This window comes from Pan paniscus, chromosome 1, assembly GCF_029289425.2.
Source record: "Pan paniscus chromosome 1, NHGRI_mPanPan1-v2.0_pri, whole genome shotgun sequence".
Classification (NCBI taxonomy): domain Eukaryota; kingdom Metazoa; phylum Chordata; class Mammalia; order Primates; family Hominidae; genus Pan; species Pan paniscus.
In genome coordinates this window covers 133,650,774-133,673,117 of record NC_073249.2, presented here as the reverse complement: position 1 = coordinate 133,673,117, position 22,344 = coordinate 133,650,774, and the positions used below count along the sequence as shown (strand labels likewise).

Genomic DNA, 22,344 nt, shown 5'->3' with positions numbered 1-22,344 from the left:
TGACTAAATTTAGTAGCACTGAAAAACAAGTGTCTACACTTCAGAAATTAAAGAACCAGTAAGTTGTCCTGCAGAAAATGCTAAATGAAAAAATAGCATAATAAACTGTAATGTCTTCTTGAGAGCAGCATATAGGGCTCAGACAGAACGTTTTAAGAAAACATTGTCAACAAGCCAGTTGCCATCATATGTATCAAGAGTAATGAATCTGATGAACCAAAGTGACAAAATGGATTTCAACGGTGTCTTGTTTAGCTTTTAGAAATTCCAACATCCCACTATTTATAGTATAGCCTCTTCTTCCACATGACAGTATGACAGACTCAGTTTTTTTTTTTTTTTTTTTTTTTATCTTTTTTGAGACAAAGAATCTTGCTCTGTCACCCAGGCTGGAAGTGCAGTGGCACAACCGCAGCTCACTGCAGCCTTGACCCCCTGGCTCAATCGATCCTCCCACCTCGCCCTCCAGAGTAGCCGGGACTACGTGTGTCTGCCACCAAGCCTGGTGAAAAAAAAACCCGTGTTTCATATTGTCATATAGAAGAGGCTACACTATAAACAGTGGGATGTTGGAATATATATATTATATAAAAATATATATTTATATATAAAACTATTATATATTTATATATAATATGTTATATATTATATATAAAAATTTATATATAATATATAATATATAAATATATAATATATTATATATTTATATATATATAAATATATAATATATAAATATATATATTATATATTTATATATATAAATATATAATATATAAATATATATTATATATTTATATATATATAAATATATAATATATAAATATATATTATATATTTATATATATATAAATATATAATATATAAATATATATATTATATATTTATATATATATAAATATATAATATATAAATATATATATTATATATTTATATATATATAAATATATAATATATAAATATATATATTATATATTTATATATATATAAATATATATATTTTTTTTTTTGTAGGGACGGGTCTCACTATGTTGCCCAGGCGGGTCTTGAACTCCTGGGCTCATGTGATCCCCCTGCCTCAGCCTCCCAAAGTGTTGGGTTTACAGGTATGATGAGCCACAACGCCCGGCTGACACACTTTTTTTTTTTTTAAATGCAATTTCTGTTTAGACCTTGACATCTGTTGATATTACTAGTCACTATGGAAAGAAGCAAAAAGTTGCTTAAGATGCTCTAACACTTTTTTTCCCCTGTAGAAGCCAACATGGAATACAACATGAAAACTGTCTAAATGGGAACCTTCTAATATAGCTCATTGTATGCCATGCATTTCCACTCCATTTCCACTATGTTGGAACTGACTTCTACTTTCCTACTTAGCCATTAGGCGACTTAGTTGCCTCTAGGCAAGTAACTTCTCTGAAATGTTTCATTTTCCATGAAGTTTAAAAAAAAAAAAAGGTGGAGGACTTTAGAGAGCTTTGAACCGAATAAGGTCTATCAGACATCTTGAAAAGCTTTTTCTCCAGACGACGCAGAAACAGGCACACGGGGTTCTGCTTTCCCCACCTCCCACCCCCAAGCCCAGGTCCCATTCTTCTCGCTTTCAATCCTCATTTGGGCTCCTAAAGGAATAGCAAAGAGAGTTATTTTATCAATACCAGCGCTCCTCTGTCCCCAAATCCAGCTAGGGAAGGTTTCGGAGGCCTCAGCTACTTGAGAGAGGGTAGAGACGATCCTTCCTCGCCTATCTACCCAGCCACCCACCCCTTCCCAGATGTAGCGTCCGGGCCCCAGACCAAGCGCGTGCTTGGAGCTCTCCGGTACAGTGAGGCGCGCGCTTGCCTGGCTAGGGTCCCTGTGAAGGAATGGGATCCCGAGGTGCTTGCCAGGACCGCAGCAGGCGGAAGCTGCTGGCAGCACGAACGGGCGGCTCCCGCCGGCGTGGGTGGGGGAAGGGCGGCAGCCACACCCGGAAGTCGGTCCGGGAGGGAGGGGGAAATCTGAGGGAACGACGCTTCCGGTGGCGCAAAGGGTGTCGGGAGCGGCTTCCTGCAAACCTTCCCTGGCATCTGGAGGGACCACCGTTGCCGCGGCTTCGGCTTCCACGATCTGCGTTCGGGCTACGCGGCCACGGCGGCAGCCACTGCGACTCCCACTGTGCCTGGCTCTGTCCATATTAGTTCCCAGGCGGCCGTCGCCGTTCCAGCAGCGGCAGCGGCAGCGGCGGACATGTTGTGAGGCGGCGGCGCGGGTGTCTGAAGGATGGTTTGGCCGAGGCGGCGGCAACGGCTGCTGGCGGCGGCGGCAGCGGCAGCGGGGCCTCGGGCTCTATAGAGCCGAGCCCGCTGGGTACCCGCCCGGTACCGCGGCGAGGCCAGTACCCCTGGATCTTGCCTCTGCTCCGACGCCGTTGGGGACCAGTTAGGCGACAGCGCCCGCCCCTCTGAGGAGACACGAAGGTGGTTCCCCAGCCGCTCAAATTTCCGGACCACCGCGCTTTCCCCTCCTCAGCCTGGGCTGTGCTCTCTCTAGAATCCTCGGGCCCCCACTTTCTTCCCAAACTCATCCTAAATCTCTCACACACGCGAGTGTTCCCAGCCCTCAAGCCAGCTGCTCCTCCGTTCATTTTCTGCACCCTTTTCGCAAAGCACCCCCCGGGATCACTCTCCGAGGGCGACTTTTTGAGAAATCTCGGTGGAGTAGTGGACCAGAGCTGGGGAGTTTTTAAAAGCCGGGGCGCGAGAAACAGGAAGGTACTATGGCTTCCTCGTCTGGCAACGATGATGATCTCACTATCCCCAGAGCTGCTATCAATAAAATGATCAAAGAGACTCTTCCTAATGTCCGGGTGGCCAACGATGCTCGAGAGCTGGTGGTGAACTGCTGCACTGAATTCATTCACCTTATATCTTCTGAAGCCAATGAGATTTGTAACAAATCGGAAAAGAAGACCATCTCACCAGAGCATGTCATACAAGGTAAGTCGTGTGTGAGAGCTGGTTTGAATGAGGTTCTAGGGTAGCAGTCTGCTAATCGCGTGACCCTTTCGTGTCAAAGCCTCCATTCCTCTTCCCTGGTAAGTGACTTAATGAAAAAGCCAGACTGGCATGTAGGCAGCCGGTGCTTTAAAAACAATCCCTTTGTAGCATTTTTGCAGTACTTTTCATCCAGCGAATACATGTAAGGAGTGCAAACATTTAGGTCAGCGTCCCCAAAACGTAAAGAATAAGAGTGATCTCACTTTACAGCCAGGTAAGCCGAAGCAACAAGAATTACTTGCCTGAAGTTGAACTTAGATAATAATTAAGGAACGCAGAAATTCTCCTTTGGAAAGTTAAAATTCAGACGGAGGAACTTCAAGCATGGGTGGAGACAGAGCACCCCCTTCCCCACCTGAGCTTTCACCAATGTAGAGGAAAAGATTTATTTTCTGAACACGAGTTAAAAAATTTTTAACATACAATGTGTTCAACGTTGTCAAGTTTATCGTTGTTAAATAAAAGGTGTATGTTTTCTGCTCTAAAAATGGTTTGATGGTACGTTCATGAATGAGTTACCAAAGAACTCCTGTTCCATTCTGTAAGAATAGGGCGAACTTTAAATTTTCGTTTTTTTTCTTTCCGTTTGCTTTTATGTCGTTTGCTTTGTTCTGTTCTGTGGAGATAAGTTTTGAAATCTTTGATTGAAAGTTTATGCAAGTTTTTTTTTAACGGAAAATTTCCCCGTCCTTTCCTGCTGTCATTCCTATTTGAATGTATACACTTAGGCTTTTATGGAACAGCACTTCTGAAAACTTCAACAGTTTCTTTTATCCTGGAAAGGATTTGGTCCCGTAATAGGGATTTGGGGGACTGTATTCTGGTGGTTTCAGAGAGGAGAAACATATTTACCATTCATAATGTTTCGGGAACGTACCTTTTGCGATATTTTTACATGTACTCTTGTGAAAGAGTTGTACTCAATTTGAGGTGAGAACTTGCCTTTCGTAATAATCTAATTAAAATTATTGATTGCTTGTGAAATCAGGGGAAAATGATTAATTTTAATCATTTTGATAGGCAGGTGGTTGTCTATCACTTAATTTTTATAATTTAACTTTTTAAAATGTGACTTTCCTGTTGTACTGAAGTAGAGAACACATCTGCTTATATTGACCATATCCAATATTTTACTGTCAGTATTGACAAAAGGATTAAATGATTCATTTTTAATCCTTTATGACGTCTTGAAAGTAGTTTTAAAATATATCCTGCCATTTCAGTACACAAGCAGAAAAATCCCTAGGAAAAAGCATATTTGATTCTTAAAACTAGTACTAGTTTTTTTTTTTCTACTTGTTTGGTGTGCTGAATACTCTAGCAAGTAAAATGAAAGCCAAGTTGTCTATTTTTTCCCTTGTGTATTTATTTTTACATTGTATGTGTGATTGCTGTCATAAGTCTTTCACAAGATTATCCAGCACAGATAGCTATAATTTCTTTTTACAACTCATAAAAAGGAAAAAGAACCTTTATCAACATTGCCTTTCTAATGAAAATTGCAAAAGATTTCAACAGGGTCTGCCTAAACATTTGTTTACACTACAGAAGTGGGGATCGTTCCAAAAACCTAATAACACATTACAGTCTGTCTTCTTGGGGAGAGTTGATTCTTTTCTAGGATATATTTAGATTTCTGATTGACATGATGGAATAGAAGTGCAGCTGTAGCAAGCAGTATGCTAAATAATTCAACTTTGGAATATGCTAAATTCAGTTTAATGTGTGAGTCAGAAAGCTATAGTGAAAAAGCATTTCCATTGTGTAATGAAGATGATTTGTTTTTAAAAATCATGTATTGACGTGTTACCTTAAATTTAAAAATTTACCTTTTTTTCTTGTATTATGCTATTCTTAAAAGTGGATAAGAATCTACATTTTCGCCCAAGAATTCTCCCTAGTTGGGGTTGTAGACTTTATACATTTATAATCTCATATTGCTTAATTATTCCAAAGAAGCTTTGTTTTGAGAGATTACATTTTTAAAGAAATTCTTAAGGTTTACATGTTTTAGGTGTTTGAAGTGTGTGCCTATACACTAATCATAATAGGACATTTTTATACTTTTCTGTCAGCATTGATTAGGAATGTAGAATATATCCAAATGGAATAAGTAATGTACATTTTAAAGTGATATGATTCTCACATGTTGAAGTTTAGGTTTTTAGTGATAAGTTTAATGAATTAGACTTTGCTTCAGGACATTTCACTTGTTCATTTCTCACCTTGCTTTATCTTGTCTGAGCAAATTAAGCATTCTGAGATAGTTCTGTAAAATGCAAGTTAAAGTTGAACTAATTTTATCACCAGTATATCTATGAAATAACTTATTTAAAAAAATTTTTTTTTCTGTTTTGCTTATTTTGAGTTTAAGAAAGTAGACTTCGTATTGAAGACCACAGATACATGAATAGAGGGAGTTCTAAGCTATAAAAGGTGTTCCTATTTTGTTGCAGTTTTTTGTGAACACGTATTCTTGAATGAGTTCTAACATGTTCTGTTGCCTTATAGAAAGAATTGACATTGAGAGTCAGCTGTAAGTTCCGCACTGAGAATTCTTTAACCTTAGGGAAATCTTTTAACTAAGGTTTTCTTATTTATGTACAAATAATACTTGATTTCAGGTATTACTTGTAATTTTTGAGAATTAGTCAGGGGTTGAGAACCTTACATGAAATATCTCCCCTCACATTTATGAGAATTGTAACTGAAAGTAGTAAAAGTTTGAAAGAGTATCTGAGAATTTGCGTCTTCAGCTGTTGAGTTGCTCCAAGCTGTCTTACGTTGAAGGAATTTTTAAAAAATTCCTGTCCTTCTCACACTAGTACCTTTGTAAGATAACATGAAAATAGATCACTGGAAAAGATGAGGGAAAGACCAACACTCAATTTTTTACTATTTGATTCAATAGACATAAAATTATTTTGTCAAATTGCAATGAAGGTACTTAAATGCTTTGAATTTCCATACTTAACTAATATTAACCATTAGGAGCAGTTTTGGCATAAGTCCATGGACCACAGTTTGAGAACCTTTGCTCTAAAGCCTAAACCAGTCTCTGTTGGAAAGTGGACGTAAGTAGTAAATAATCGTTTATACAGATATTTTTTCCGAAGGGACACATCTAATTTGCGCTGCAAAATTTATCACATAAATGCTTTTCAAGTTAGGATTTTATTAATACTTTTCTTTAAATTAATATATCTTTTGTTTCTGTTTTCCTTCTGCCACCCCACAATTACTTATTGAATACTACCAATTATTTGGCATCATGCTAGGTACTACTAAGGATATTAAGATAAATGATACTCAGTTCCTTCTCTGCCGTTAGTCTCTCATTGTTGTCCAAGATTTCCAGTAGTGATACCATGGAGGACATGGTTCTTAAGGGGTTTCAGAAACCTTTGCCAGGCTAATGAGCCAAGAAGTCACTTTGGCCTACATCCTCTTAATGTATTTTATGTGAAATACCTTAGTTGCTTCCTTCCCACAAACAAAAGAAAATGGAGAAATTAGAGAATGCTGATTTATATAGTATTTAAAAGGTACTGTATATCACATAATTTTACAAATGAAAAACATGTTTTATGCATATGAAGTATAAAGTCAGTCACATAAATTCATGTTATGACAGAACCTTTCAGGAGTACATCACTTTGTAAAATAAGATAAGCCTATATGAAGATTATTGTTGCTTCAAAGAAATTTTTACTTCTTTTTTGTTTTTTTTAATAGCTGTCTTGTTAACATCTGTCTTTTAAGCTGAAAAATGTGCAAAGTATTTTTTCCCCTAATGTACACCATGGACTTTTCTGGTTGTAGTTTTGAGATACACGGCATAGGGTGACAGATAGTAATGTGTGTTAATTTTACTCACAAATTTTTTAAAAAACATTTTTCTGTTTTGGAAAGATGAGATCCTTAGAAATAGGGCCATCAATAGTCCATAAGGTCTCTGTACAAATTAGAAAAAGGCACTCCTTCCTTAAAAAGCATTACTACTGTCTGCCAGAAAAAGTATCACAGTAAACATACGAATTTATGGTATTTACAATAACAATGGCCCTCTAGTATGTTGTGTACTGAACAACCTACCTAACTGTACGTAAATGGTGGCCCTGCTTGGGAGCCATTTCCTTTATCCTTTAATATTCTCTTTGTGTAAAATGGGAATGATAACTAATACATGATAGCAAATAATGTAAAATATCTCTCTATTTAGAAGGTATTATGTCCAGTTATTGATATCTGTTAGTCCAATGTGTTTAAAATTAAAGTCAATGAAATTTTTGAAATTAAATTTATGGCTGCTCCTTTTCAACCATTTTGTTGAGAGTATAGTTTTTACATATGGCAACTCTTTGAATAATATTAAATATTAACCTTGGACCTACTTGAAAGCAGTGTTCTCAGACTTATATATTTTAAAAAAATTCTTAATCCAAGCCCTCCATGGTTAAAAATAGCTTGGATTGGATTTTCTTTCTATTTTTTTTTTTTTTTTTTTTTTTGAGACAGAGTCACGCTGTCAGGCTGGAGTGCCGTGGTGTGACCTCGGCTCTCTACAAGCTCTGCCTCCCGGGTTCAAGCAATTCTCATGCCTTAGCCTCCTGAGTAGCTGGGATTACAGGCGTGTGCCACCACGCCTGGCTAATTTTTCTGTTTTTTGTAGAGACAATGTGTTGCCATGTGGGCCAGGCTTGTCTCTAACTCCTGACTTCAAGTAATCCCGGTGCCTTGGCCTCCCAGAGTGCTGGGATTACAGGCATGAGCCACCATGGTCGGCTGGCTTGGATATCCTTAATGTCTAGTATAGTAATTATGGTATTTTGAAGGGTTGTCTCTCCATTGTGTTGATTTGTTAATTTTATAAATTTGATATTTTATAAATATGCTTGTCCAGCTTGAATTTAAATATGATATTGTATAGCTATACATTTATTTAGGTCCTGTACACTTATGAGGGTACTCTTTTAAATTTAAAATAAAAAATACAGATGAGAAATACATAGTCTGAGTTGGTTAAGTGATTCTTAGGTGCTAGACACTGTCAAATGCCTTATATTAATTACCTGTTGATTCCTACAACCCTAAAACTAATAACAATATGATATTTATTGCTTCATTTTTAATTTTTAAGAGGCAGGGTCTTGCTCTCTCACCCAGGTTGGAGTGCAGTGCCACAGTCATAGTTTACTGTGGCCTCAAACTCCTGGGCACAAGCGATCTTCCTGCCTCAGCCTCCCGTGTAGCTGGGACTACAGGCGCCTGCCACCACGCCGGCTAATTTTTTTTGTATTTTTAGTAGAGACGGGGTTTCACCCTGTTAGCCAGGATGGTCTCGATTTCCTGACCTCATGATCTGCCCGCCTTGGCCTCCCAAAGTGCTGGGATTATAGGCGTGAGCCACCGTGCCTGGCCATGTTGGTGAATTTGATATACAGAACTTAGAATAATGCCTTTCTGAAGTTTTTAGGGAGGTCAGGGGAAGTGAGTTAACTTAATAATAGGACAGTACTATGCTTTTTGGCATCAGATTATTTCTAAAGAAGGTTGATGAAAACAGCTTAACATTTGAAATACTTAAAGTTGTAAATCATTCAAAATGTCTAAAAACCACAGTTTGCATGGGCATGTAGATTTGTAAAGGTGTTTTTGGCATTCTCCCAGAAGAGCAAATCCCTGAAGTTAGAAGTGAGAGCATGTATACTAAAAGGAGTCTGGTTCAACATAATGATTGAAAGACTTCAAGAACTGATGACTTAAATTGATTTACTGTTTTTTGCCACCTATGTTTCATCATTGGTTCACAATACAAAATATGCCTTTGGGGCATTAGTCAATATACCAAAACTATAAAATATAATTTTAAATACTATGACCCAAAAGGAAATTTTATGCCTTGTCTTTTCTGGATTACAGAAGGTATTTAGGGTGTGTGAATTTTTTTTTTTTTTTTTTTTGAAACAGGGTCTTGCTGTGTCATCCAGGCTGGAGTACAGTAACGCAGTCATGGCTCGTGACATCCTCAATCTCCTGGACTTAAGCAATCCTCTCACCTCAGCCTCCTGAGTAGCTAGAACCATAGGCATGAGCCATCACACTCGACTAATTTTTTTGCTTTTTGTAGAGACGAGGTCTTGCCATGTTGCCCGCGGTGGTCTTGAACTCCTGGACTAAAGGGATCCTCCCACCTTGGCCTCCCAAAGTACTGGAATTACAGGCATGAACTACCATGCCTAGCCCATTTTTTTTTCCTTATAAAATTTCCTTTCTAAATACGAAAAGGGGAGAAACATTTTTATTAGTGCCTCTTGTATCTTTATAGTCTTTCAGCTAAGTTTTTTTTGCCACATCATTTAAATATGTTTTTATTTTTCCTGTTAAGTTTTATTTTCAAGAGAAACCTGTTGGCTGACTATAAGTGCTGAATTTCATGACTTTTATTTCCACCAGTATTTTTTAAACTTGGCAGTTTGAGTATCTGCTAAAAATAGCTTCCTGTTGGTATATTGGACAAAAGAAAAACTTCTGTTCTTTTATTCTGTCCTACCGGAACTTAGTAGAGAATGTGTTACCAGCCTACTTTTTCTAAGTCAAATGACACAAAATGTTTTTTCTTACTAAAACCATATGTTCTTATAATGGGCTTTTTTTTCCTCCCTGCTTACAGGAAATGCTTTGGTCTTTTAAAAATTAGTCAGAATGAAAAGTGAAGGCATGTGCCTTGGTTCTTCAAGTTTTAACTGATTTGCCACCTAATATTTAGCAGATTGATAAAATATTTGTCTTGGCTGCCCAGACAGTTGTTGTACAACTATAAAATAGGTAAAATTATTAGAAAACAGCAAAACATTCCCCTCCCCCAAAGAAAAGCCCACAAAAACTTTAGGTCTACGGGTTGGGGGAAAGCTGTGTTTTATCACCCTTTCATATTTTAATATTTTCATTTCTCTAGCACTAGAAAGTTTGGGATTTGGCTCTTACATCAGTGAAGTAAAAGAAGTCTTGCAAGAGTGTAAAACAGTAGCATTAAAAAGAAGAAAGGCCAGTTCTCGTTTGGAAAACCTTGGCATTCCTGAAGAAGAGTTATTGAGACAGCAACAAGAATTATTTGCAAAAGTAAGTAATTTATTTAAATTATTTTCCTCTGAATCCTACCCTGTTTGCTAACTGAAATTGCTTCCTAAATTAACAGACATACCCAGAGGATTCCCTTTTTCTAGGTAGTTGATTATAGATTCTGGTGTTCAGAGCTGACCAATTTGACTCTGGTTTATGTGAAAGTAAATATTTGCAGCAATCTGTTCTAAAGAGAACAACTCCAAATACCTATTGAAATTTCACTTTGATATTTTTTCAGACAGAATGACCATTTTAAGGCATGAAAAGTATACCTAAATATTCTTAAGATTTAAAATGATGAGCTGATGAGAAAATACTATATCAAATTTTATGATGCATGACATACAAGCAAAATCTGATTAATATCAACTGTGTAGTTAAATTAGGTCTTTAATATACACCTTTGAAGCATTTTAATCTTAAAAAATATTTTAAAGCTAGTAGAGCAAAGGGAGAAAATGTCTTCTTCCTTGCTTGTAATAATTCTAATATCTAGACTCTGAAGGATTAGAACCAAATACTAATGTTCTCTGTTTCAAAAAGAGAAGGGAGGGGAATTGGTGGCAATGCTGTGTTTTCCCTTCTAAGTTCTGGCCTCTCATTTGAAATTATAAGGCAGCTTTGGATTGAATAGAAGAGAAGCTGTAGTAACCATTAGAACTGGGAAGTATCATTTTAGGTAAACTCTTCCAGGTTAGTCCTGTAGCTGATCTCTCTGCAGCCATAACAATCAGTTTGGTTTACATCAAACTGCATTTTAGTCTTAAGTATTGTTGGTCACTAGACACCAAGTACCATTTAAACAAGATAAAAAGAAAAACTTACAGTTATTGAGTTCTAACCACGTGTTAATCACATTGCCAAGTAATTTTCCTGCATTATCTCATTTAATCCTCCCAACAACCTATCATAGGCACTAAAGAGGAAAAGCCTTTGAAGCAGGCGTGAGTACATGCAATGTTATAATTCATATGAATATGAGGTACAAAAGAAGAGATGTTGATGTTTTAAAAACATTAATGGCTATTTATTGATATTGCAGACCACCTAGAGAATGCTAAATTGAACATTTAGTGACAGAAGATTTTCTCCTGGATACTTTAAATACATAAAAACTTGGCAGAGTTTTTATGAAATATAAATTTTATTGTATTCATTTACATATTAAAAAATAGACTCAGAGGCGGAAAAACTTCCTTGAAATTGTTTGTCATTTGTTCTACAGTTACTTACTGAAGTCATTACTATTTACCAAGCATCATGCTAGGTGCTAGGCTTACAAGAGTGAACAAGGAGACAGGGTTCCTGTCATTATAGAGCTTAATCTACTGGGGAAGATTGAGTGGGAAAGATTGACTTAAATAAAACAGTAAGTTCAGAAAGTTAGGAAGTGTTGGAGTCTATATTTAAACTTAGGTATTTTGACCCAAAAGCCTGTACTGTTTCTAACATACCATGCTGATGCTCTAGCCTCCATTTTATATGCTTAAACTTATTATGGGGCTTTTAAATAGAATATGTATTATCCTTGCCAGGGCAAAATATAAAGAAATAACTGACTGCCTGCTATATCTGTCTTCACCTTTCTATCCCTATTATCTGTTTTTTTATTCCTCTTTTTTGTGTCCCTTGTTTCTTACCCTGACTTATGTATGAAGATCTCTAGTATTTCTTTACTATTGTGAGGATGACCAGCGGAGAGGTAATATTATAGCAGTTGCCTAGTACTTCTTCCCTAGAGCACTGAAGTTCTAAATATGAAAGAGTGGATAAGTAAATATATCTTTTTTATCACTTTCATTTTGTTTCATTTTTTAGACTTTAAATATTAACACAATGACAGCCTCATTTGAAGCTAGCAGCAAATATTTGGAAGGAGGGAACCTTTAATACATCAAGATTAAAGTTAACTTTAAATTATAAATGAGTCATTTTAATATGTGGGAGTGAGAATCTTAAAACATAATGAAAACCTCCAAAAGAAAAGTGAATTAGGAAATACATGCCTGCTTACCTGTCTTTCACACCCCAATTTTAGAAGAAAAATACTTGGGATGGATTGAGTAGGGGGCAAGAGAGAAAAAAATATATTACAGTAAATATCACTGAAAAATGTTCAATTTGTGGAAATGAATACAAATAAAATTTTATCAATCAACTTTTTTTTTTTTTTTAAAGAGACAGGATCTCATCATGTTGCCCAGGCTGGAGCACAGTGGCTATTGACAGGCTCGATCAGGCACACTTCAGCCTAGAACTCCTGGGCTCAAGGGATCCTCCTGCCTCAGCCTCATGAGTAGCTGGGACTATAGATGTGCACTAGTGAGCCCAGCTCAACAGTTAGTTTTAAAGGCATAGAAATGTTTTTATGTTCAGAGAAAAGTATCAGCGCTGATACAGGGCCGTGGTACCTAAAAGTCAATTAAATTTGAAATGTAACTAGTACACAACTTTGCAGACCATTGAATAAACTACCAAATCAAGCACCTTTGCAGTAAAACCTTTGTAGAGACTTGAAATTATTTGAATTTTTTCCATGTCACAAAATTATACCAATTTGTAGTTGATTAGACCACAAAATATAGGTATGCTTATGTTGGTTGAATTTACGTATTTGATTTGCCCTGCAATTTTCTTATGAACTCTTACAATTTTTTTGTTTTTTTGAGATGGAGTCTTGCTCTGTTGCCCAGGCTGGAGTGCAGTGGTGCTATCTCGGCTCATTGCAACCTCCGCCTCCCGGGTTCAAGCGATTCTCCTGCCTCAGCTTCCCAAGTAGCTGGGATTACAGGCATGCACCACCATGCCTGGCTAATTTTTGTATTTTTAGTAGAAACAGGGTTGCATCCCGCTGGCCAGGCTAGTCTCAAACTCCCAACCTCAGGCGATCCACCCACCTTGGCCTCCCACAGTGCTGGGATTACAGGCATGAGCCACTGCGCCCGGCCTTAAAATGTTTTTAGCGAAGCTCTGTTAGTTGGTTTTGAACTCTGGATATTCCTGCCGTAAAAGTAAATATGCTATTGTGTTAGAATCAACTATTTTTCCTATTTCTTTACAAAAATGGATGACAGTCATTATTAGGGAGAACGGATGGTTTCTAATTTCCTAAGCAAAATGAAGTTTTTGTTTACTGTAAAAGTTGTCTTATCCTTGTTTTTTCTAATATCTATAGTCTTTTCCTTACTTATTTCTTCCTCTTTGCCTTTAACCATATACGGGTCTTCTGCATTTCCTTGTATCCCCCAAACCCTTTCATCTTTTGCTATAATGATCTGTGTTACCCACCAAGCAAGGTGGCACCTTCCTGTAGTCCCAGTTACTCGGGAGATGGAGGCAGGACAATCCCTTGAGGCTAGGAGTTCAAGGTTGCAGTGCATAACAACTATGCCTGTAAATAGCCACTGCACTTTAGTCTGGACAACATAGCAAGACCCCATCTCTAAAATAAATAAATAAATAATGATCAGTGCTACCATTTTTTGAAAATGTACAATCACTTATTCCTCAAATTTAACTTCTGTCCTACCACAGAGGCATTTAATCACCAAATTCAGTAACTTTTTTCCTTTCAATTCTTACTCATCTGTTTTTTTAAAAATAACATTTAATGTAGACCTCTTCCTTTATTAGTCTCTGATACTATGGTTACTTGGATAGCTTTCCCCCAAGGTAATAGCTTTTCTTCTTCCACTTCACTACTGCCACCTACACCAGCACCACCCTACTCCTGCCCTTCAGTCAACAAATTTCAAGTCAGAATTCAATTAACATGTCCCTACTGTATGTAAGACATATGTGGTACTATAGATATAAAAAAAATGAAGAATATATCATTATGAGACTGACTACTTGGATGAGGAAGATAACTATAATATGAGGCTGACCACTTATGAGAAAGAGATTCTGGCTGGGCATAGTGGCTCACACCTGTAATCATAGCACTTTAGGAGGCCCAGGTGGGAGAATCACTTGAGCCCAGGAGTTTGAGACCAACCTGGGCAATATAGTGAGACCCTCTCTCTACAAAAATAGAAAGAAAGAGAGAAGAAGGAAAGAGAAAGAAATCCCAAGTATGGAAACATTACATCAAATTTTAGGGGTACAGGAGTATGCCAACTAGTAAGCAATTATCTTAGCTCCAGACCCACCCTTCTATGCTCTGCTTTGTGACTGGACCTAGTACTCTGCAAGCCACATGTTTCTTTGCTAGCTGACTCTCCATTAGACTCTGTTGCCAGTATGGGGCTATCGTGGGAGATTGCATGGATGGAGGAAGAGAAAGGGTTTTCTCTTACTTTCTCTTGTCTTTCAGTTGCTTTGAACAACCCAGCAACACTTCTTCACCCTGGTTGCATCAGTTTTCCTGTAGCAGAGACTGAACGCGGTTTGCATTTTCTCTAATACACCACCAGCCTGAACCCGCACCCCATCCCCCCACTCTGGCAGTGTGGATCCCAACCCTTGGGGCCCTCCTCCAAGCGCAGATATATTAGTACTAGCTTATCTATGCCCATTCTTCCGAGGTCTGAGTTTCAGTTCCATGAAGTGGTTTCTTAAGCTTCTAAATTTTAAAAATTCCAGCATTTTCCTTTATTCCCTCAGTTTTAGGGTTGGTGGCTGCTTCCTGTAGCTGCTACTTTCATGACATCTTCATGTTCTCTTCCTGCCTTTTCAGCTCCCTAATAACTTTATACTTGTTTAACAATTATTCGTATTAAATTTTTTTCATTCCAGTAACTCATGTGACATCTATCTCTTGATTATACACTGACTGATGCCAGGAGGAGAAAATAGTATTTCAGTTTGACTTGAAGGAAGGGTAGAATTTCAGTAAGTGGCAGGAAATTTCACATAGGATGAGTGTCAGCATGAGTAAAGGTAGCAAAGATGAGGAAGTATGGTGTATATTTGGGAAACATTTTGTGTTCTAGGCTTTTTTGAAGCACAAAGTACATGTTACAAAAAAAGACTATAGAGAGGTTGGGGTAGACACTAATTTGGAAGACCTTGAACTCTAGGCTAGGAAATTTGGATTTGATTGATAACAAATGATTTTTTTAAAAAAAATGAAATAGTGACCTGATTAGAATTTATATCTAGAAATGTTTGGATAATAAAGTCATGACAGATTATTCAGAAGAGTGAGGATTGTACATGGTAAAATCTTAAATGTTACTGGTTATGCTGGGCATCACTGTTTTCCTGTAGCATGTTCATTCAGAAAATACTGAGGGCCTTTATGTTAGGAATGCAACAAAGAATATGGAAACAATCTCTATTCTCAAGTGTGGTGGAAAAAAAGGATATAAACTTAGATAATTCTAGAACAAAGTGGATGGATATGGGAATGCATAGGGAATTATGGTATATTAAATAGAGCATAAAATATGGCCTGGAAAGGTCAAGAAAGACTAGCTGATTTGCATTTCAGATGATGACTAGGAATTAGCTATGCATAAAGGGGAGGGTATGAGTTGGACTTAAAGAACAATTCCAAGAACAGACAGAGAAGGAGAAAAGGATTGTTTTGGCAGAGTCTAATGGGAAATTGTAAGACCTTTTTAAGAACAGGTTCATTTTTTCCCTTCTTGGTGTGGTTTTTCTGCAAACAGATGAAATTAAATTGTGAAGGAGCCTTAGCTGTTTCATAGGTAATTAATAATGTATGCATCCTGGTTTCTTAAATCCTGTGGTTGTTTTTAATAGAGGATATATCAGATGAATGGATTTTAAGTAGTATCTTTTTACTAGTGTGTATACGGGAAGGATATGTATATTTGTATGTGTGTATATGCAAATGTGTGTACTTACAGAGAGGGAATGAGGGACACAGAGAGATAGGCATATAGTAGGTTAGGGAATTGTAATAGAAACTCAGAAAGAAAGAATGGGGTAGCTACTGCATACATGTACAGTACTTCTTTCCTATGAGGTAGAGGTACTATACTAGAGAACTTTTAAACCATATAAATAAATTTTAGATTGAAAAATGTTTGTATCAAAGTTGTAATATGAGGGTACAGAAGAGTCAAGTGAAATGAAAGGAAAAGAAGAGGGAAAGAGCCAGAGGGAATATTGTGGGTTTTTCACAATATTGGTTCAACTTTTTCAGCTTCTTCAGTTGAATCAAAGGTCATAAATTACGTGAAATAAAACAGGGCCATTTATAAGAGATCCAAGTTTGAGAAATTTCTTAGACCTGTGTGGTTAGAAAAAAGCAATCTCTAATTATATTTACCTATAGAGTTTATGTTCTCCAGATGTGTGACAATTACATAGTACTTGGACAGTATCCAAATGTGATAATAAACTGTCTGAAATTGGCCTAATCTACATTTAACCAAAGTGTATATATTGTGGGTTTGTAAAAAATTGTTATTTTTTTTTATGTTTTGGGTGTTTAGGCTAGACAGCAACAAGCAGAATTGGCCCAACAGGAATGGCTTCAAATGCAGCAAGCTGCCCAACAAGCCCAGCTTGCTGCTGCCTCAGCCAGTGCATCTAATCAGGCGGGATCTTCTCAGGATGAAGAAGATGATGATGATATCTGAAATTCACCAGCTGAGTTTCTATTTCTTCTATAAATGTTTTTCCCTGCACAACAAAAACAGTGAAAGAAATGCTTATCTGTAATTTTGTATGCATCTTGGTGGACTTGTCATTGGTATTCTAGGGATGTCTGCTATTAAGTTTCATCTATTGTGTGCTATACATGTAAAAACTGTCTCTTTGAACTATTGAAAATTTAAGGTTCAGTATAATATCAATTTTGAATTTTTAATGGTGTTTATGAAATTTTAGATAGCAGCGAGTCCTTCATTTGATCAATAAACAGTGTTACAGATAACTTCAAGTTTATAAAAATACAGTGAAATTTCTACAAAGCTCTAAATCTGCATTTGCATTTCCTCTGCCCTTTTAACTAAACTAAAACTTGTGAATTTTAAATTATTAGGGGGGGGGTGCTGTGTGAATCAGTAGACATTGGATTGGGTTGGTGAAAGAGTTCAGTTCTGTAGTATCTGAATTTGTCTTTTAAAATGAGTACATATATAGGCAATAAATATATATGCTCAGATCAATATACTTGTTTAGAAAAACTTAAAGACATTCAAAAACTAGGAAGGAGTATGTTTAATAGTATTTGTATAAATTTGGTGGTTATGTTTTTTTATTTTGTTTCTGTTTTGTGTAGAGGTAAAAACTATAGTTTTATTACAGCATAATTCATTTTGAGCTCCACTATGACATTTCAAAGACTGCCCAGTTTGGAAGTCTGTCATGATTTTTACTCTTTCACTCCAATTCAGTAATTGTTGATAGTATTACTTACCTAGTCCATCCATACTCATATTATTCAAATATATAGGTGGTACTTTTGAAACAATTACATTGGTTCTCTTGGTTTAACTGAGGTTTATGAATATTCAAACCTTTGCTGGGGGAAAGAAATGAAAGTTAATGAGCATGCTTGCTATGAGAGAGGGATTTTTAATTTAACTTGTAGTTATAGTTTACTTATTGTTTTTAGAATTACTTTTACATTTTCCCAATTAGATGGCCTAGAGTCCAACATTACCTTTTGAGATGACATTATTGTCTCCATCATAATTGAGTGATAGCTTTAAAAAAAAGATTAGTTTTGCTTAAGAAGTTATGTTACAACTGATCAGCCCTATATGAATTAACTGATCAGCCCTATATGAAACATAAGTTGTGTTATAACTGATCAGCCGTATATGGAACATAAATAGTTTCTACCTGCTTGTTAGAGAAGCTTTAATTTGGTTCTAATAAATAAAGTATGGTAGTGATTATAGGAATCCGGGATGTTGAAGAAATGGCATAGTGTCTATATTTTGGAAACAGAAAGGAAAAGTCACTTAAGATAGTATTAAGTAATTAAATTCCTATGTCAGTTGCCAAATCTTTTAAACTTATGTATTCACCAAGCCCAAAAATAGATTGTAGCTCCCAGGATTCCAATTTTAATTGGAGAGCTAAGTAAGTAAAGTTTTATAACTGTTAGGTTTCTTAATGATCATATTTTGCAGTTTTAGTAAAAGGGAAATATTGTTATACATTTATTAAATATACTTCCCCCATGAAGTGAAAAGGTTAATTTTGCTGAATGTTTTAAGTTGAAGTTACTTCATGGATGTCATACCCATGAAGTGCATTTGGATGAGATAGAAGAAATTGTTTTTTAAAAAGTTTAAGTACCAAAGGTAGTCTAGTCTAGAACAATAAGTTAATATGTGTTGGCTTTTCTAATTTGTACTGTAACATCCTTATACTTTCTATTTTAAGTATATCTGTTTCTTAAGTAAACAACTTAGATATTTTCCACACCTTTTTTTTTTTTCTGATGCAGAGTTCAGGTTAATATTTTACTGCATCTGATAATGTATTATACGTTTGAAGCCTAGTGACTTTTCATTTTGACATTCTTGTGATTTCATATGCTGTATTCTTCAAGCAATAAAATTGTGATGTGTTTTATAAATGGTTTTTATATTTAATGTTCTATAGAGAGATTTCTATTATTACCATTTTTACTATTTTCAAGAATCTTAGGCCCAAAAGACATTTTGGTCATTTGGTATGTAGTACCTGCCTTTTGTTTTTGTTTACTGTTATTTCAAAAAATGTGGTTTTACTTGTATTTTTATAATTTACAGTCCTAAGATCGAGGCATAACAAAGCTTACTTATGCAATATTTTATTTTTAGGTTTTTTCTTTTTCTTTTTTTTTTTAGCATTTAAGAGTCACTATTATGTTTTGCCAGTTAAAATGTTTTAAATCTTTTGAAGAGAGAAACAAAATCTTCAGCGTTCTTGAGAAATAAAATTATTGTTCAGTAAGTATTTTTCCATCCCCTTGAATATATGTTATATATTCTTTTTCGGCAGATTATCAGATTAATAAGTGTTTAAAAGGCATCAGTTTTTAAAACTGCATATACCACACACACACAAAACAGTACACAAATAAAGGTTTTCACAAATTAAGCAAACTCACATACTAGTCTTCAGATCAAAACACAGAGCATTATGTGTACCCCAGAAGCCCTCCTCTTGCCCCATCTTAACACTATCTTCTTTCTTGCTGAAAGTTACTATCCTGACTTCTAAAATCATAGATTAGTTTTGCCTGTTTTTTATTTTATATAAATGTAATCATACATAATACACTTTTTTTCATTCATCATTTTTGTGAATATTTTAGTTTCTTGTTGCCACTGTAACAAATTACCACAAACTTAGTGACTTAAAACAACACAGATTTATTCTTTTATAGTCCTGGAGATCAGAAGTCCAAAAATCAGTTTCATTAGGCCTAAATCAAAGTATCAGCAGGGTTGGCTCTTTATTGAGGTTGTGAGGGAGAATGTTTTCTTCCCTTTTTTGGCTTCCAGTGACGGCCTGTATTTATGGGCTTGTGACCCCTTCCTCTCTATGATCAAAGCTTGCTTTTGTCATTATATCATCTTCTCTTCTGTAGTCAGATCTTTCCCTGCCTCTAAGTTTAGGGCTCACCTGCATAAAGCAGGGATAATCCCCCTATCTCAAGATCCTTAATTTAATCACATCTGCAGAATCTCTTTTGCCATATAAGTGACATTCACAGGTTCCAGGGATTCATACGCTGGCTATCTTTGGAGGCCATTATTCAACCTGCCAAAGTGAGATCCATTCTTATTGTTGCATGTATTTGTAGTTCATTCATTCTCATTGCTGTATAGTCTTCCGTTTGTTTATCCATTTTTCATTACATCCAAAAGTTATTCATTCTCCCATTAATAGTCATTTGAGAATTTTTCAATTCTGAGCTATTATGAATAGTACTGTGTAGAACATTCTTATACATGTCTTTTGGTGAGTGTATACATTTCCATTGAGTATAAACCTAAGAATGGAATTGCCAGGTTGTAGGGTGTGTGTATTTTCAGTTTTAGTATTTACTGTCAAACAGTTTTCCAAAGTGACTGTAAGAAGGCACCATTTTAATGTGTAGCATAATAATGAATTACGCTAATGATCTTAGTGGGTTGAATTTCTCGAAACACCTAAATTGTACCAAATGAGTTATATTGCAGCAGGTATGTTGTTAATTTCATATAAGAGGAAAATAAGAGCAAAAGTAGTTGCCCTTATTAACTGACACATTAGTATTACATACTCATTAGGTTATTGCTCCTTAGAAAAAATGCGAATTTTAAGTAATCGTAAGTAGTATGTTGAATTAGTATGTTGTGGGAAAATCTGTGATTTAATTTTTTGATTGAATTTTAAATTTTGGGTTATAACCTCATTAAAATGCATGATATTTCCTTATATAGGTTTCTAAATTATGTCTGTCCAACTCATCTATATCCAAATGGCCATTAGGAAGAATTATCCAATTCAGATGGCATAGGCACTGCCTTCCAATTTCTTCATTTGTATTTTTTTGTTGCTGTTTTCTTTTTTGCCTCTGTCCCCAACAATTTGACCACAAGTCCTACCCCACCTCCTCTGTTTTTCACCATCCCCCAGGATATAAAGTGTCATGGTTAGGATCGGCCAGGGTGAAGAGAATGATGACATAAGTAGCCTCCTTTCACCTAAAGTATTACCACTGGTTCTTATCCTATTTCCTCAAAATAAATGAGAAGAGAAAGTAAGGAATAAGAGGAAGAAACTTTTTTTTTTTTTAAAGAAACAGGGTCTCACTATGTTTCCTTTTTCTTTTTTCTTTTTTTTTTTTTTTTTTTTTTTTTTGAGACAGAGTCTCGCTCTGTCACCCAGGCTGGAGTGCAGTGGCGCGATCTCCGCTCACTGCAAGCTCCGCCTCCCGGGTTCACGCCATTCTCCTGCCTCAGCCTCCTGAGTAGCTGGGACTACAGGTGCCCGCTAGCACGCCCAGCTAATTTTTTTGGTTTTTTTTTAGTAGAGACAGGGTTTCACCGTGTTAGCCAGGATGGTCTCGATCTCCTGACCTCGTGATCCACCCGCCTTGGCCTCCCAAAGTGCTGGGATTACAGGCGTGAGCCACTGCGCCCGGCCTATGTTTCTTAGTATAGATTGCAGTGGCTAGATTACAGTGACTATTCACAGGCATAATCATAATGCACCATAGCCTCAAACTCCTGGGCTCAAGCAATCCAAAAGGAGGAAACTTTTAACTTATGATCAGTTTCTACCATAAATCAAGCAACTTAGAAAAACCTTAGAACAGGGTTTCTCAAACCAAGCATTGTTAGTATTTGGGGTTGGTTAAGTCTTTGTTTGTGGGAGCCTATCCTGTGCATTGTAGGATTTCTAGCAGCATAATTGGCTTATACCCACTTGATGTCATTAGCACCACTCCCCACCCTACTTCCAGTTGTGACAACCCAAAAATGTCTCCAGACATTGCCAAATGTCCCTGGGTGTTGCGAGTATAGGAGGCAAAATTGCACCCTGTTGAAAACCACCACCTTAGATCATCTAGGTTTTACTTTTAGGATAAGATGCTTGAGGGAAAGGCTGTGAAACTGAACCTCTGTTAGAAGCAACACACAGTATCACTGCAAAAAGACTAAAAGAAATAGGTGATTTGGAAAGAGGAGGCCCAGGATTAAAATATGTTTCCAAGAAAGTCAAATCTTACAGGAGACTCTTGACTTCATATCTGCTGATCCCTTTACCCGATAGGACCTAGAGCAGCCATTATAAATCTCTGTACCTGCTTGCTGCTTTTCTACCTCATTGTTAGCCACACCCAGTTTGAAATAGATGAGGTATGCTATTTCATAACTAGTACATCTTTTAATAAGCATTTTTTATTGTGATTAAATATGCATATCGTAAAATTCACCACTTTAACCAGTTTTAAGTGTTCAATTCTGTGGCGTTAAGTATATTCATACTATTGTGCAACCACCACCACCATCCGTCTACAGAACTCTTCATCTTCCCAAACTGAAATTATGTATTCATTAAACAATAACCACCCATTACCTCCTCTCTCCTCAGCCTCTGGTAACCAGCATTCAGTCTCTATGAATTGACTACTCTAGATATCTAAATGGATTCATTCTTATTTCATTTACCATAATGTCTTCAAAGTTCATTCATGTTGTAGCATGTATTAGAATTTCTTTCCTCTTAAAGGCCAAATATGCCATAGTATGTAAATACCGTATTTTGTTTA

General features: G+C 36.4%; 2 protein-coding genes across 22 annotated transcripts in view; one reads left to right on the top strand and one right to left on the bottom strand.

The window, feature by feature from the left end:
• Positions 1-2,175, bottom strand: part of LOC100985607 (uncharacterized) — a 36,243-nt gene extending 34,068 nt beyond the window's left edge. For 10 of the 21 annotated variants that reach the window (XR_010112948.1, XR_010112955.1, XR_010112954.1 and 7 more), the window contains exon 1: positions 1,659-2,175. Coding sequence is in view for 6 of the 21 variants with exons in the window: in XM_034931358.3 (XP_034787249.1) it covers positions 1,659-2,175 (517 nt within the window). In the remaining 15 variants the exon portion in view is untranslated. The remainder of the gene's footprint in view (positions 1-1,658) is intronic. The other 11 variants (XR_010112967.1, XR_010112966.1, XR_010112961.1 and 8 more) reach the window with 3 other exon arrangements.
• On the top strand, positions 2,026-18,672 carry DR1 (down-regulator of transcription 1). Its single transcript, XM_003808433.5, has 3 exons — positions 2,026-2,978; positions 9,997-10,160; positions 16,571-18,672. Exons 1-3 carry the CDS (start codon positions 2,759-2,761, stop codon positions 16,715-16,717), a joined length of 531 nt encoding a protein of 176 aa, XP_003808481.1. The 5' UTR covers positions 2,026-2,758; the 3' UTR covers positions 16,718-18,672.
• The last annotated feature ends 3,672 nt before the right edge of the window (positions 18,673-22,344 follow it).